General features: G+C 39.7%; 1 protein-coding gene across 3 annotated transcripts in view; it reads left to right on the top strand.

The window, feature by feature from the left end:
• The window catches only part of DCBLD2 (discoidin, CUB and LCCL domain containing 2), a 48982-nt gene extending 33606 nt beyond the window's left edge, over positions 1-15376 (top strand). For all 3 annotated transcript variants that reach the window (XM_063127633.1, XM_063127632.1, XM_063127634.1), the window contains 11 exons: positions 1272-1344; positions 1804-1937; positions 3277-3317; positions 4310-4525; positions 6519-6643; positions 8530-8677; positions 9108-9233; positions 9668-9761; positions 10998-11047; positions 12274-12411; positions 14772-15376. In XM_063127633.1, coding sequence (XP_062983703.1) covers positions 1272-1344; positions 1804-1937; positions 3277-3317; positions 4310-4525; positions 6519-6643; positions 8530-8677; positions 9108-9233; positions 9668-9761; positions 10998-11047; positions 12274-12411; positions 14772-15214 — 1588 coding nt within the window. In that variant the 3' untranslated portion in view covers positions 15215-15376. The remainder of the gene's footprint in view (positions 1-1271; positions 1345-1803; positions 1938-3276; positions 3318-4309; positions 4526-6518; positions 6644-8529; positions 8678-9107; positions 9234-9667; positions 9762-10997; positions 11048-12273; positions 12412-14771) is intronic.
• The last annotated feature ends 404 nt before the right edge of the window (positions 15377-15780 follow it).

Raw genomic sequence — 15780 nt, 5'->3', positions numbered from 1 at the left:
AGTCAGGACAGAAATTAATGTGATTTTTCAGTGATCGCTTAATTTGTCTAAGGTAGAATTCAGTAGATTCTTAATTCTTATACCTTAAGGCAATAAGAGCTGTTTACAATTCTGTGTTTGTAATCTCTCCATACTGTTACTTATTTATTTATTTATTTATTTATTACATTTTTATACCGCCCAATAGCCGAAGCTCTCTGGGCGGTTCACAAAAATTAAAACCACAGTAAAACACCCAACAGTTTAAAACACAATTACGAAATACAATATAAAAAGCGCAACCAGGATAAAACCACACAGCAAAGTTGATATAAGATTAAAATACAGAGTTAAAACAGTAAAATTTAAATTTAAGTTAAAATTAAGTGTTAAAATACTGAGTGAATAAAAAGGTCTTCAGCTGGCGACGAAAGCAGTACAGTGTACGCCAGGCGGACCTCTCTGGGGAGCTCGTTCCACAACCGGGGTGCCACAGCGGAGAAAGCCCTCCTCCTAGTAGCCACCTGCCTCACTTCCTTTGGCAGGGGCTCACGCAGAAGGGCCCCTGTAGATGATCTTAAGGTCCGGGTAGGTACATATGGGAGGAGGCGTTCCTTCACTTAATGAGGCATAGCACTTTCTGTAGTAAAATAGTTCAGCAGTATTCCGCTCTCCTTCTCACACAATGTACTTAAATCACTAGAGTTGCTTAACCAACTTTTCTGATTACTTTTTGCAGTTCAGTAGGATTTGCTGGGTTATGTGCTGCACACTTTGCATAAGTAAGCTCCGATTGGCCCCGTCTGGAGGCTGTTGCATGATGTGCAAGCCTACACATTTTGGATTGTTTGTGGGTTAAATAATCCACACTTGACATATGATTTGTCCTCTGATCATAAATTGCTTATGCAAAGCAGAAATGGCTCACACATTGCCTGGAACCCAGCAGATTTGCCACCATGAAAATCCTGAAGTTTTAGGATTTATTTAAAATTTCAAGATAAGATGCACTGAGTCCACTTTTATCCAGTATATAAGTGCTTAAGCATGTGCGCGCACACACATTTGTACAGATTTGATTTGAGTATTTGGAGTAGAGATTATAATATAAACGTTACCTGTTTTTTTACAGAGCCATATTCTTTCCATCTGCTTAAAATTTATTCTCCTGAAGACTTTTAGGTGCATTTTAGGCACCAGTTCTAAGGGCAGCAAGTTCAACATGCACATCTGGTACATGTATTGCTATTTAAAAGTGTGGAGTTTTTACCTTGTATCCCTTTTTCTTACAGTAAATATTGTCCAGCTGGATGTGTACTTCCTTTTGTTGAAATTTCTGGGACTGTTCCTCATGGCTATAGAGATGTAAGTAAACTTCAAAGTAGTTATTTGAATTTTTAATTGGATATACCATTGTGATGCTGAGATTATGGCATTCATATGTTTAGCTCTGGGGATGCAGTGATGTATACACTTTTGCAGTGGAAAAATCTCTAGCCACATTTCAGATACGTTGAATGTTACATCTGCATTAAACTAGCTCAGCCTTCCCGAACTTCGTGCCTCCCAGCTATATTGGACTATAACTCCCATCATCTCCAACCAGCCTGGGAATTCTAGTTCAACATATCCAGAGGGCAAAAGATTGAGAGAGACTGAGCTAGAATGAAAGCTGTGTATCTATTGTGTACATAGGATTTTGTAAAAGAAAGCTAAATAGCATCTATCTTGGGTAGATGGTTAATGGTAATTTTGTTATCCTGCTGAAAACTATTGAAGTACTGTGAAGTAGTACATAATTTCAGATCTTTCTTCTCTCCCAAGTCATCCTCACTTTGTATGGCTGGTGTGCATGCAGGAGTGGTGTCCAATGTTCTGGGAGGTCAGATCAATGTTGTAATCAGCAAAGGCATTCCGTATTATGAGAGTTCTCTGGCTAACAATGTCACATCAAAAGTGTAAGTTTATGTTTTCTACTTCTCACTATTGTTAGAATTTGAATTGGATAAGAATAGTTAGTTCTGAAACATTCAGTGAGGTCCACTAAAGGATACTGTTAAAGTCGTGATGCTACATATCCTATTGTGGTATGTAAAATATGTGCAGAAATTACTAGACTAAGAATAAAACACAAGACTTCATTTAAAGTTGGTGCGACTTTTTTAAAAAATTCAATGCATCAGAGTGCTTTCTTTAATATATGAAATTCCACCTCTTACTTGGTAACTACCATAAATGCAACCTGTTCGTGGCTAATTTTTGTCCTAAACGTTGCTTTTCTTTAACTCAGGCTATGAGATGGAAAGCATTTAAAAGTCCTTATCTACTCCAAGAGAATAATAGATGCACCAGAGATGCTTTGAGTTTGTTTGAAACCATTTATTTATTTATTTATTTAAAACATTTGTATCCCGCCCTATATCACTAGGTTCTCAGGGCAGCGTACAGATAAAATCATATAATATAAAACAATAAATATATTTTATTTATTTATTTATTTATTTATTTAAGGATTTTTATGCCGCCATTCAGCCAAAAAAGGCTCTCATGGGGGCTTACAAAAGTATTTCTTGACAGTCCCTGCCTACAGGCTTACAATCTAAAAGACATGACACAAAAGGAAAGGGGATTGGGAGGGAGGAGGAGGAGGGGGGAAAGGAAAGCAAATTCAGGCACTACAATCTTAGTTGTAAAGTTCAGCAGTTACAGTTGACAGCAGGAGGGAGGGGGCTCTCAGCTGGAGCTGGACCCAGGCACGGTGGAGAGGTGCCTGGCTGCTGCTTCCTCCCTCACTGGTGGCCTCTGCCATATTAAATATAGACAATTAAAAACAAATTAAACCATTAATCAAGTTTAACCACTGCCCTTATTGTGTGGAAGTATACAACAAGATTTATATGGAGAATGCTGTATTAATTCTTGCTCAGTATCTCAATTTCCTTGTACTTGAAGGATGAAGATACACACGGCAAAAAAATATTGCTTTTCAGTAAGAGGTTTGTAAGCCCTAGATTTGAGCAGGGAGCGGGGCTAACCAATTTGAGTGCCAATAGTTTCTAAAGTAGAAACATGAAGTCATCTTTGTGGAACATGAAGTCACTTTTGGGTCTGGATTTTATTCAAAAGATATTCAGGTACTGTGCTAAAGAGTGATGGCTTTACTGCTATAATGCAGAAACACTGCACTTTTTAGTTATTTTCTAATGCATCACAGAGAGAAATTAAGGGGAAACTATACTTTTTTTGGTACTAAAAATACAGTTTTGTGGTGTCTTTGGTTTGTTTGTTTTTACACAGAGGACAACTGTCTTCAAGTCTCTTCACTTTCAAAACTACTGGTAAGCCTTCATTCTCTATATTGCCTCTTGGTGTTTAATGAGATCTAGACTATATCCAGTCCTGTATCTCTATTGCATCTTTGCTTCTTTTTTCTTAGATTCCTCATTGCGATCTCAAGCTTGTGGCAAAAGGAAGCTCTTTAATCTTTTAATAATAATAATAAAAATAAAAATAAAAATAATAAAAATAATTTTAAAAAATTATTTCTTACCCGCCTCTCCCTCTGGATCAAGAGTAGAATACAAAAATATTATAAAATACATAAAACTAATTAAAACATATAAAACTAATACATTATTAAAATAGCCTGACATCTTAAAATTCGACTGGGTAGGCCAGTCTTGGTAGATCAGTCTTGAACCATTACTTGAACCATCTCCTCTCTGCCTTTAGATATTGTAATAGTAGATAGTTATTCCCTACTGGGACCCGGTTCGGATGACTGGTTTATTTAAATCACAATGAGCTGAAGCATCTATGTGGGCCAGCTTGCATATGCAACCCCTGCTCAAGGGTTGTTGTTGTGCAAACCCAGCAGGCATGGGTTATATGGGGTTTAAACAACCCTAAAATAGACCATGGTTTAAGTGAGGGTTGTGTAACTCTCACGTAACCCATGCTCACCAGGTTCACATGATACAAATGGGGGTTGCTTATTCAAAATAGTAGCTACATGTTTCACAGCCTCACTGGAATAACACACCTAGAAAAAAAATCATTCTATTCCAGTATGCAAGATGTTGCCATGTTAAGCCACAATGCTAAATTCCATCATTTCCTTTAATGTTGTTATAAATCCCCATGTCTAAACACAAGACTTTCGATGAGAGATCATACCTACTTAAAAGTATATAAATTTGTTATATTTAAATTGTACAACATTTTTGATCTAGATCCTGTCCTATCTTAGGGACTTAGGGGAGGTTATAGTATTGGTTTATACTCAAACTTGCCAAGTTCCATCATCTTTTGATTTCTTTTTTATGTTTAGGTTGCTATGGGACACTGGGAATGGAGTCTGGAGTAATTGCTGATTTTCAGATTAATGCGTCATCATTCCTAGAATGGCCTGAGCACATGGGTCAGCCAAGCACCTGGAAGCCAGACAGAGCCAGACTGAAAAGGCCTGGACACTCTTGGGCAGCTTTTACTAATGATGAATATCAGTGGTTGCAAATAGACCTAAACAAAGAGCAGCGAATAACAGGTAAGCACATCTGAGTTCATTTTAAAGAGAAAGACAAAAATATGTGCTGGCAAGAGGAATTGGGAGAGAGAGCAAGACTGTGGTAACCCACCTCCTGATGGATCTGGTTGGTGGAAAATGCATTACTGAATAACCCATTTTATTCAAGTAACAGAAGTCATATGAGGAAGTGGGATCAATGACAAAATAATAATAATAATAATAACAATAATAATAATAACAATAATAAATTTATTTCTTACCCGCCTCTCCTTCTGGATCGAGGCGGGGAACACCACCAAATACAAAAATACATAAAACTGATTAAAAACATATAAAACGAATACATTATTAAAATCACAGTCAGACATCTTAAAATTCGTCTGAGTAGGCTTGCCTGAAGAGATCAGTCTTTATAGATTTTTTAAATTCAGAAAGACTGTTAAGTTGGCGAATCTCTCCTGGCAGGCCATTCCACAGTCTTGGAAATAACCAAGTCATCTTCTGTAAAATGCTATAAAGTTCATGAACAGAGTTTCTGCACTATGCACAAGTATCTGCCATTTCTTCGGTTTCCATTCTCTCCATTGCTTTCCTATGCTTTTGGTGGCACTACATGGTCTCACGCACCCCCATATCCCCAAAGGGTAGAAAAGGTGCAGATTTGCATATGCTGCATAGTAACAAAATATTTGCTACTTGGTGATCTTCATACCAGTCTTTTAGCTGATCACATTCTCTGTTGTCACTGTGCTGCTGCCAGCCAGCCAGGCTGAAATTAATAAACCCAGGTTTGCCACCACTAGGATTTTGTAATCCGTCTCCGTCTGGTTTTGGGACTAAAACTGTTGATTGGCCTGTAGGATCTCTCAGAGGCATTTGATAGCATTAACCAGGTTACCCTTCTGGAAAGGCTATGCCAGTTGGAGATTAGGGTACTCTTCTCCAGTGATTCGGTTTATATTTGGATGACCATTTCCAGAAGGTAGTGCTGGAGAATTTCTGTGTGTTACCATGGCATTTATGCATTGGAGTCCTGTGGGGTTCTGTCTTATCCTCAGGCTGTTTAACATCTATATGAAACCACTGAATGAGATAATCCAGGGAATTAGACTGCAGTGTTAGCAATATGCAGATGACATCCAGTTCTATTTCTCGTTGTCATCAAACCCAGATGAGGCAGTGATTATCGGTGCTTTCAAGTAATGGACAGGATGAGGCCCAGTAAGCTGAAGCTGAATCCAGACAAGATGGGGAGGCAGTTTTGGGGGTGGTTCATTTGCTCAGGCGAGTGACATCCAGCCTGTTCTGGAGGGCGTTGCACAGTTTTGGGGTGCTCATATAGGCACCAGCTTAGGCCAATATGCCCCTACTTGGACAAGAATAGCCTTGCTTCAGTGTTCTGCCCATTGGTAGCCTTATTTTTGGATTACATCAGTGTGTTGTACATGGGGTTGCTTTTGAGAGTGGTCTGGAAACGTCAATCCAATTATGGTTGCCAATTTGCTAACTGGAACTAGGCAATACAAATATATGATGCCAGATCTTTGTAATCCTCAGTGGCTCCCAGTCCATTTGTGGGCCCAGTTCTGATTGTTTTTGAAGCCCATCACAGTTTAAGACTATGGTGCCTGAAGAATCGCTTCTCCCCACATATATTTACCTAGATTCTGAGATACGTTTTGGAGGCTCTTCTCTGAGTGGCGCCGGGTGAGATGCAGTGGGCGGCCATTAGTAGGAGAGACTTTTCGTTGGCGGGACCTTGGTTGTGGGATGCAGTCTCCCGGGAGACCTGTCTGGCATGTATTCTAATATCTATTCAACACATTTTCCCAGATCTTTTAAATCTGGTTGAACATTTTCATTAAACTATCCAACCATGAACCCAAGATCTCTTTCTCGGTCGGTTACTCACTGTCAGCTTCACTGTCCCTTTTTTATTTTTGATGGGCTGCTTAACGTAAAAACAATGGTTCTCGCTGTTTATTGTAACTAGGAACGTTCTTATTTACAGGTATCATTACTACTGGCTCCACCTTAGCAGAGTACCATTATTATGTCTCTGCCTATAGGATTCTTTACAGCAATGATGTACAGAAGTGGACAGTGTACAGAGAACCTGGTGTCGAGAGGGATAAGGTAAGATGTAAGGTGAATTTCATAGGAAATCATGTATCTTTAAAAAATTATGTTTCTGGAATCTTCATTTAGTATCAAGTGACTGAGAAGGTATTAAAAATAAGACTGCAGTGGATAGAAACTTTAACTTTGATACACATGTAATTCACATCATCCTAATTATTAGAAAAGTCTGAAGATGGAACATGGTTTATGTCTACTTTGAAACATGGGTCACATCATCGTCATTGTTCCCCTCACCCACCCCCGTCACAAAATACGTCACACTCACATGGCAGGACAGACAAATGGAGGACTATCCACCTCACACTTGATCTGTGGGTTGAGGGATTGTAGGAGGGGAGGTTTCCCTTGGGAGCCAGGAATACTGTGTGTTTATGTCTGTCTGTCTGTCTGTCTGTCTGTCTGTCTGTCTGTCTGTCTCTCTCTCTCTCTGTGTACATTGGAAGAGAGGGGATGAACAGATGTACTTACAAAGATGGGAAGCAGGAAAGCTTTTGAAATGTAATATTTGGGCTTTAGAAGAGAAGGAATATTTATTAAGTGTATTTGGGGAGAGTAGTAGGATTATGCTTCAGTGTGGTATTCTTATAGAGCAGGGGTGGTTAACTTGTGGCCCTCCAGATGTTTTGGCCGACAACTTTCATGTTCCCTTACGCTGACTAGGGCTGATGAAAGTTGTAGGTCAAAACAATTAGAGGGCCACAAGTTGCCCATCCCTTTTGTAAAGCCTAGCTAAACTAGTGCAATCTGCCTCGCTGCATTCTCATGGTGGCCAAGACAACTGATGTCGAACTTGGATGCCTGGCAAATTTGAGTCTCAGATCACTGCTCAGGCTTTTGCAGCCGGTCACACTTTTGCCCCACCTTACGCCAGAAAACTTACGCTACAAACCTATCATCTTACAACAGGGGTGGGCTACCTATGGCTCTCCAGATGTCATTGCTCTAGCATCCCTGACCATTTGACATGCTTTCTGGGAATGATGGGATTTGGAATCCAACAACATCTGGAGGCCCTGCCTATCTTATGAAAGAGACTGATTGCTAATGAGTTGTCATGTTGGGGATTTTTTCGAAAGAAGCCACTAAGTTGATTGTCATTTCCGGCTTGAAGTTCCATTGGTAAATATTTGAGTGGAGCAATGAATGTTGAGGAAAAAATGATCAGATATGGATTTTAATTCTAGCTTTTGACTGCCCTCTTCTGGGCTTGCAAAGTAAAAACAACACCCATCTACTTTTGGCATGTTAGACTCAGTTCATGTAGGTAGTCACTTTAAATTAGTGTGTTCATTTTTTAAAATATATCTGGTTTGATTTTGTTTAGGAATTTCTGAAATGTGTCATTTAACAGAAGGACTTTTAAAGAGAGATGGCTAATTAAAAATTCTTGAATTAAAATTATTCATTAGTTACAGTTACGCTACCGGATCTTTGATCTGTGATTTGAAAAGTCTAAGTGTGCTGCTTAGGCCTAATCTACACCAAGCAGGATATTGCACCACTTTCATAGTGCAATATTCTGCTTGGTGTAGATTAGGCCATAGAATAACTTTAAATGTCCATAATAATTTGAAAACAACGGAACCGTTTTTGTTTTTAAAAACACAGACCTATATAGTATGTGCTGGATCCGGGATCTGCCTTCTGTTGATGGAAAGGCTCCACTTACAGAAGGTGCCTCTGCCTGATTTTTGGGCTCCTTCCCCCCCCCCCAAGCTCACCCCATTCAGGGGGCTGGTTGAGCTGTCATCAGAAGGAGCGGACCAGAGAAGACTGCTTCCGCGAACCCAGTTGCATACATTTAAATCTGGATCCAATCCTGTATGTTGGTATTGTGTATGTTTTAAGATCTAATTACAACTTCTCTCTTATTTTTCTAGGTATTTCAAGGCAACACTGGCTATTATCAAGAAGTTCGCAATAACTTCATTCCACCCATTATTGCTCGTTTTGTTAGAATCAACCCTTTGAAGTGGCACCAGAAAATTGCAATGAAAGTGGAATTGCTAGGATGTCAGTTTAGCATTGGTAAGTGAAGTGGCATTTAGCACTATTTATATTAGAATGGCTTGCATAGGGGTGAGTGTTTCATGTATCTTTAATCCACCTGTGCCTTGTAAAATTCCCACTTCTGGGAGTAACATATACTGATAAACTTAGTAACTTTTCATTGGTTGGCTGTCTGGTCCTCAGCATTTTGTATCAACATCTGATTTCAACTTCTGAGTGATGCTCTGAGATTATGAGCATAATGTACTATGACAGTTTTCTTGGGCAGTGATCCATACATTCATTCCATTCATTTGCTGGCACAGCAAATTTTAGCAGCTATTTTGTGGTAGAGTAAAAATAACACAGGGGCTATTTTAATTTGGATATCATATAGTCTGTTACACAAAGGAAGCTACTTGTTGTTTTAACTAATGGCATGACTTCCAGATTTTGATTTTATTTTAAGTTCGAGCTCCGAGACCTACAGTACCCCTACCGCCCAGGAGCAGCAATGATTATTCCTTGCAAACTGATAAAACAACCTTCACTCCCAAGATCAAGAACACTACAGTAACTCCAAGTGTAACCAAAGGTACTGACACCTAAGGAATAGCATTACAGCAGCATAATACTTAAGAGTTAATAATTTAGCTCTGTTGATTCCTGTTATGTTGTTCGTACATTGCACACTTATCAACTGTATTTTTATCATATAGAAATTCATATAGTAGAGAGTAAAGATGTATGGTTGGTATATATAATTATATACCAAACAAGGTATGCCAGTTTTGAGTAAAAAATTAGTAATTGGTAATCAGTTGCTAAATTAAAATTGTCATCTATTTTGTAACCGTTTATGGTTAATAAATGGCATCTTCAAACCAGATTTGCTGCAGTAATTTCTGAATGCTATTGTATGGCTGTTAGTTTGTTAAATATTTGTATATCTTGGGGTGGGGGGTTATTAAATTTACTTTTTAATGTGCCTAAAAACCTTACATGCTCCATTTATTTAATGGACTTCAGATGTGGCATTGGTAGCTGTTCTGGTTCCTGTGTTGGTCATGGTCTTTACCACCCTCATCTTGATCTTAGTTTGTGCCTGGCACTGGAGAAACAGGTAAATGAATCATTACATGCTTCTACATCTTCAAGGATCATTCAAAATAGTCAGTTTATGTATTAAAATGAAAAATGCTTCAAACTGCAATGCATTTTTGTTAATAGAACACTGAATGCTCCTTTCGGCATTTCTCGCCTGCCCAAGGGCCTCTACTTCCCTTGCTCGGCTTCGTCCATTTTCGTCTGCTGCCCCTTACGCCTGGAACGCTCTTCCAGAACATTTGAGAACTACAAGTTCAACCACAGCTTTTAAAGCTCAACTAAAAACTTTTCTTTTTCCTAAAGCTTTTAAAACTTGATGTTGTGCAGACTTCTACTGTTACTTTCTACTGTTAGTTTTTCCCTACCCTGTGCCTGCTTACCCTACCCTGTACCTGTTTGCTTTCTCTTCCCCTCCTTATTGTTTTACTATGATTTTATTAGATTGTAAGCCTATGCGGCAGGGTCTTGCTATTTACTGTTTTACTCTGTACAGCACCATGTACATTGATGGTGCTATATAAATAATAATAATAATAATAATAATAATAATAATAATAACCTATTTGTATACTATGCTCATCGTCTAAGGCCCTCCTCCAGGGTAGCTCGGAAGATGGCAACAAGGGAGAGGGCTTTCTTGGTGGTGGCCCCCCAATTATAGAATGAACTCCCTCGTGAGGACTGCCTGGCACCAACATTGTGCCAGGTTAAAACCTTCCTCTACTCCCAGGCATTTGGCAGCATATGATAGGTTTTTAATCAGGTCGTGAGATATTGTCTGGATATGTGTATCTGCTGTCTGTTAATATGTTTGAGGCTAAACTGTTTTTATATTGTGCTCAGTACGGTATTTTTTAAGATCGCTAATCTTTGTAAACTGCCCAGAGAGCTTTGGGTATTGAAATATATTAAATGAAATGAAATAATCAAATAGTGCATATATTTTGGGAGGTCTGTGCCGTTCAGCAGCTGTTATATGATCCTTATAGAACAAACACATTTAACAATTTCTTCAGAGGATGTCTTTTAATGACATTGTTGCTATTTATATTCATTAAGATGAAATAAAGATCAAAAGGAAAGAGTCCTTTAGTATTTGAGTTCTCCCCCCCACCCCCCGGCAGAAAAGTTTTATAGCAAAACACTTCTTAGCTGTGCTTAAAAATGTAGTACTCTCAACTGTTTATCTCAAACAACTATTTCATATTGTTACTAATTATGGGTATGTTCTGGATATCATTCACTTTTTCAGAAAGAGAAAATCAGAAGGGACGTATGACATACCATATTGGGATCGTGCAGGTAACAACTGCAGGAAGTCTAGATGTGATATTAAGCATGGAGATTAAAATATATTCTTCTAATTTATTTCTACTGGTGGTTAGACTTGGGCAAGCACCTGCTTGCTTGGCCCCCAAATAAATTTGGTTGCTCAATGGTTCAATGCAACCGCTAAAATATCTCTCCAGTATTTGACTTGGAACACCAGACCGCCCACTCTAGCAACCCATTTCCACCCAAGCAGGTGAGTCATTCACACCTTTTCCATTCCCCCACCATCCCTTCCAGTTCTCCTCCCTTCCCTAAGGAAAAAAATTCTGGGGCAGCGGGAACAGGTAGTAGTCATTGTGCAATGGAATCCCTCTGGAAGGTTGTACTCTCAAGGTACAGTTCCTGGCATCCACAGGGCCTGGAGTGTGTTGAAACTTCTCAAATGTTGCTGGTCTGCAAAGATTCAACCTCAAGCATTTTAAATCAACACACATTGAGAGAGACTAAATGTTCTGAAGCTACTTAAGTCTGACTTTCAACTCTGAAAACATGAACACATTGAAAACTGCCCCATTTTGTTCATATTATAGCCCATTTCACATGTAATAGAATACTGGTTAGTTTAAATGATGGTTGTTAACAACTTAGTATCACAAAAAATAACTTGATTCTAGGTTGTTTGAAGAAATTATAGGCCTAATCCATACCAAGCAGGATATTGCACTATGAAAGTGGTATATAAAAGGCAGGAGCCACACTACTGCTTTATAGCAGTATTGAAGTGCACTGACAACTGTTGGGGCCCATCGACACATACCATATAACGCTTTCATAGTGCTATAGCCTGCTTGGTGTGGCTCCTGCCTTTTATATACTGCTTTCATACCACTTTCATAGTGCTATATCCCACTTGGTGTAGATTAGGCTCTACTTTAAACTAAACAGGAGTTTCCCTGAATGAAGATGTAATGGGGAACTCTTTATAGTTTAAACGCAAGCTCTTCAGATCTCTTCATGGCCGTTCTAGGTGCAGGGAGGGAAGAGCACACAAGCCCAAGGCTCAATTCCTTTAATCTACAAAGCGCTAAATTATGGTTTAATGTTATGTGCAAAACAGGCCAGTTAATACACAGTTTTACAGGGGAAGCTTCCCAAGCTAAAGAAATGTGTATAATACAGTTTTGAGTAACTTGACTCCTAATTATGTCACTTGTAACTCATGTGGGAGAATTTCTTTTTTTCAAATCTTGGTACAGGTTGGTGGAAAGGAATGAAGCAGTTTCTACCTGCCAAGTCTGCAGAGCATGAAGAAACACCTGTTCGTTATAGCAGCAGTGAAGTTAGTTGCCTTAGATCAAGAGAAGTTACAACTATGTTACAAACTCAGTCTGCAGGTATTTGCGTTCCCTGGTTTGCCCAGATTTCAGTGAGTGGTGTCGATTTTTAACAGAAAAAAGTTTTCATATTGATATCTCTGCAAATGAAATAGAGACTGGCTGACCTTCCTGTCTCTTATCCATATATTCTTACTTTTTAGAAAAGAAAAAGTGCTGAAGATAGATACATCAGATATATTTTGGGTACTCTATAAGGGCTGATCCTGTTAGCAAAGGTGGTGTGGTCTTCTCACAGAATTATATTACTTCTATTTTTATGAATGATGTGGACTCAAGCCAACTGATTTTTCATGTAATAGCTGCTTTCAAATAAATAATTACCATCTCAGTCTTCACCTGAAAAAGCCCCAGCTCAGGCAATAAACATTTGAATAGCGCAGGTCTTCTTAAATGGCTAATACAACACCATTCACATAATGCTCGGGTATGCCTCTTTGCTGAGATTTCTTGATTACTAGAATTGTTTCAGTGAATATGCCTTCAGTATGGCATTTGAGCAACTGAAGTAGATAAAATATTGGCCTGATCCTTTATTCTATTATAGTTCATATATAGTAGTCCCAGCATGATCACCTGAGGAGCACTTTGGGCTACCATTCATCTGAGCCAGCATCTCTGCATGTGTGCCTGCCCCAAATCCTGGTGCCTTGAGAGGATCAATGTTGTGATACGTATCTCTCTCCAGTGGAGTGGAGGTGCAGACTCAAAAAACAGCGTGTTCCCAAAATGATCCTGTTGGGTTTGCCTCGTGTGTAAACTGCCCCCAAAATCTTTTATTCCTTCCTGAGTGTGTGAGTGATTTAAAATAATAATAATAATAATAATAATAATATTTACATAAGTGCTGGGCTTCCCAGTAGCCATCAAGGGTGGCCTTGACAGCTGCAGCCTTCACACTTCTTGGCAGGCTCAGCAGCTGCTGCAAAAGTACACTGAGCAAACTTTTAAGGCAAGAAAAACACCCTCCAACTTTCAGCAGTCAAGGCTCCCAATCCCAGTAATGAGGTCCTCTCTTGTCAAAATGAAGGGCATTTTGAACTACATGGCTCCACTCTCTCTGAGTCCAGCACCTGACAATGGTCCTGTTCAGACAACACCATTAACCATGCTGCTTAACTGCAAAACGGTTAATGGAATGGGTAGCTGTGGTTAACGGTGTCATCTGACATGTGTTTTCCCTAACCATGCACACCTGCTAGCCACATTGTGGTCAGCCTCACTAACCACGTTATGCAGCATGGTTAGCGGCACTAATTTTGGTTAAATCTGCACTAATCTGGCCATGCACCTGTGGTTAATGGACCAAAATGATAGAGGTATTAGAATAGAGCTGCCTAACTTGCATAGGCCACAGGCTCTGTCACTGCTCTGGAGTCCTCCACTGCTAGTATGGCTGCTTTGGCAGCCATTTTGCATATTTGCCCAAGTTTTTCCAGTGGAGTATGAAGTTTTATGGGGCGTGCAGTGTTTCTTCAACTTTTTTACTTCCCCTGGGCACTTCCCCCATATTAACCAAATGACTTTCATACCTTGCCAAAGCACAATAACCCTGTCGCAGGTTGATGATGCCCACCCGCATGTTTCGGATGACTCTCTGCTCCGCTATGATGGCTCCCCTTTCAAAACGGCCAATGGCATCAGCCGGTGCTGGCCGACCCTCCCAAAATGGCCACCATGCTTTTGTTAAAAACAAACCCAAAACTTCTGGCCTCTGAAACAACAACAGGTCAGTCATAATGCAGGGCAATCGGAGGCCAGACAGAGAGCACAGGAATCGCTCGATGAATGGGCAGATCTATTTTAGTAATGGCTGCTGACATTGCTGCCTGAACTAAAATGGTGGGCGCAACTTCTAGGACTCTGGGATATGGGGCAGAGCAGCTGGAGGACTCAAGAGCTCATCTAACTGGTATGTGGTTACCATGTGGTTAAGGAAAACTTAACCACAAAAGGGTTAACAGTGTCGTCTGCTAGTGTTTTGCATGTGGTTAGCATTAACCACAGCTGAACATGGTTAAGCTAACCACAAAGCCCTGAAGGGGCCATTGTGTTCCAAGGGTTGGACCAGATTTACACTGAATGGATGGTGCTGGAGGAAGTGAGTTTCCACATCACATTCTTTCCACAGCAGCCCCCTGAAAATGCTACACTGGTAGTCAGGAGTCCCTGCTGAATGGGGTGAGGTGGGGGTGGGGATCCCTAAAAATCAAGTGGGGAACATTATGCGAGCAGAGCCCTTCCTCCTATGGAAGGCAGACTCCCAATCAAACTGCAAGTATTGTGGTTTTTACCAGTGTAATAGCATTACATTAGAATCTGAAAAATATTCAAAGTAATACCGGTCTCTCTTTGTATAGAGTATGCGCAGCCCCTTGTGGGAGGAATTGTTGGTACCCTTCATCAGAGGTCAACCTTTAAACCAGAAGAAGGAAAAGAAACAAGCTATGCAGACATGGATCCTTACAACTCACCAGAACAAGAGATTTATCATGCCTATGCTGAACCGTTACCAATAACCGGACCAGAATATGCAACACCAATAGTGATGGATATGTCAGGTCATCCTGCAGCTCCTCCAGGCATTTCTTCTGTTTCTACTTTCAAGGCTTCAGGGAATCAACCCCCTCCCATAGTGGGAGCTTACAACAAACTTGTCTCCAGAGCAGATAGTTCATCACCTCCCCATGTACTCTATGATACACCCAAGGGGATGCCTGGACTCAATCCCTCAGATGAATTGGTATATCAGGTACCACAGAACATGTCACATTCAACAGGAAATAAAGAAGAAGTCAGTTAGGGAAAGTGTCTTCAAAAAATTAAACCTTTTAGAGATGACTTTTTAAATCCTTTGGAGATTTTTTTTATTATTAAAAAAAAAAATGTGAGGCTTCAGGCCCAGAAAAATGAGTTAAGTCACCCCTTTGAGGTTCTATTTGCAACTACTGCTTTTTCTGTTCATTGAATGGTAGGCCTTCCATTCACTATTGATAGGCGGGCGCAGCGTTCCTTGTTAGAGAGTCATGAAAAGTGCAAAGATGCCTAATCTGTACCGATACAGAAATAATCTGAATACATTGTGTGTGGCCTAAATGACAAAAAAAAGTGGTAGTACTGTTTGGGGCATAGAAAAAGTATTTGAAGTCATTGACCACATGCTAGTATTTCAAATTAAATGTTTTAATAGATAATTTACAATTTCATAAGGCTGTACCTAATGTTAAAGTAAACTGATAATTGTGCCTTCTATAATGAGAAGCAGCAGCAGTGTTTTCATTTTTTAAATTATCCCTAAAATGAATGAAACTTCCTTCTTTGGTTTCTTTAATGAAATCAATTGATAACTTAGAGTAGAGGTGGGCAACT

This window comes from Elgaria multicarinata, chromosome 5, assembly GCF_023053635.1.
Source record: "Elgaria multicarinata webbii isolate HBS135686 ecotype San Diego chromosome 5, rElgMul1.1.pri, whole genome shotgun sequence".
In the NCBI taxonomy this organism is placed as follows: Eukaryota; Metazoa; Chordata; class Lepidosauria; order Squamata; family Anguidae; genus Elgaria; species Elgaria multicarinata.
The sequence above is the reverse complement of the archived record's forward strand: the minus strand, read 5'-3'. Positions and strand labels throughout refer to the sequence as shown.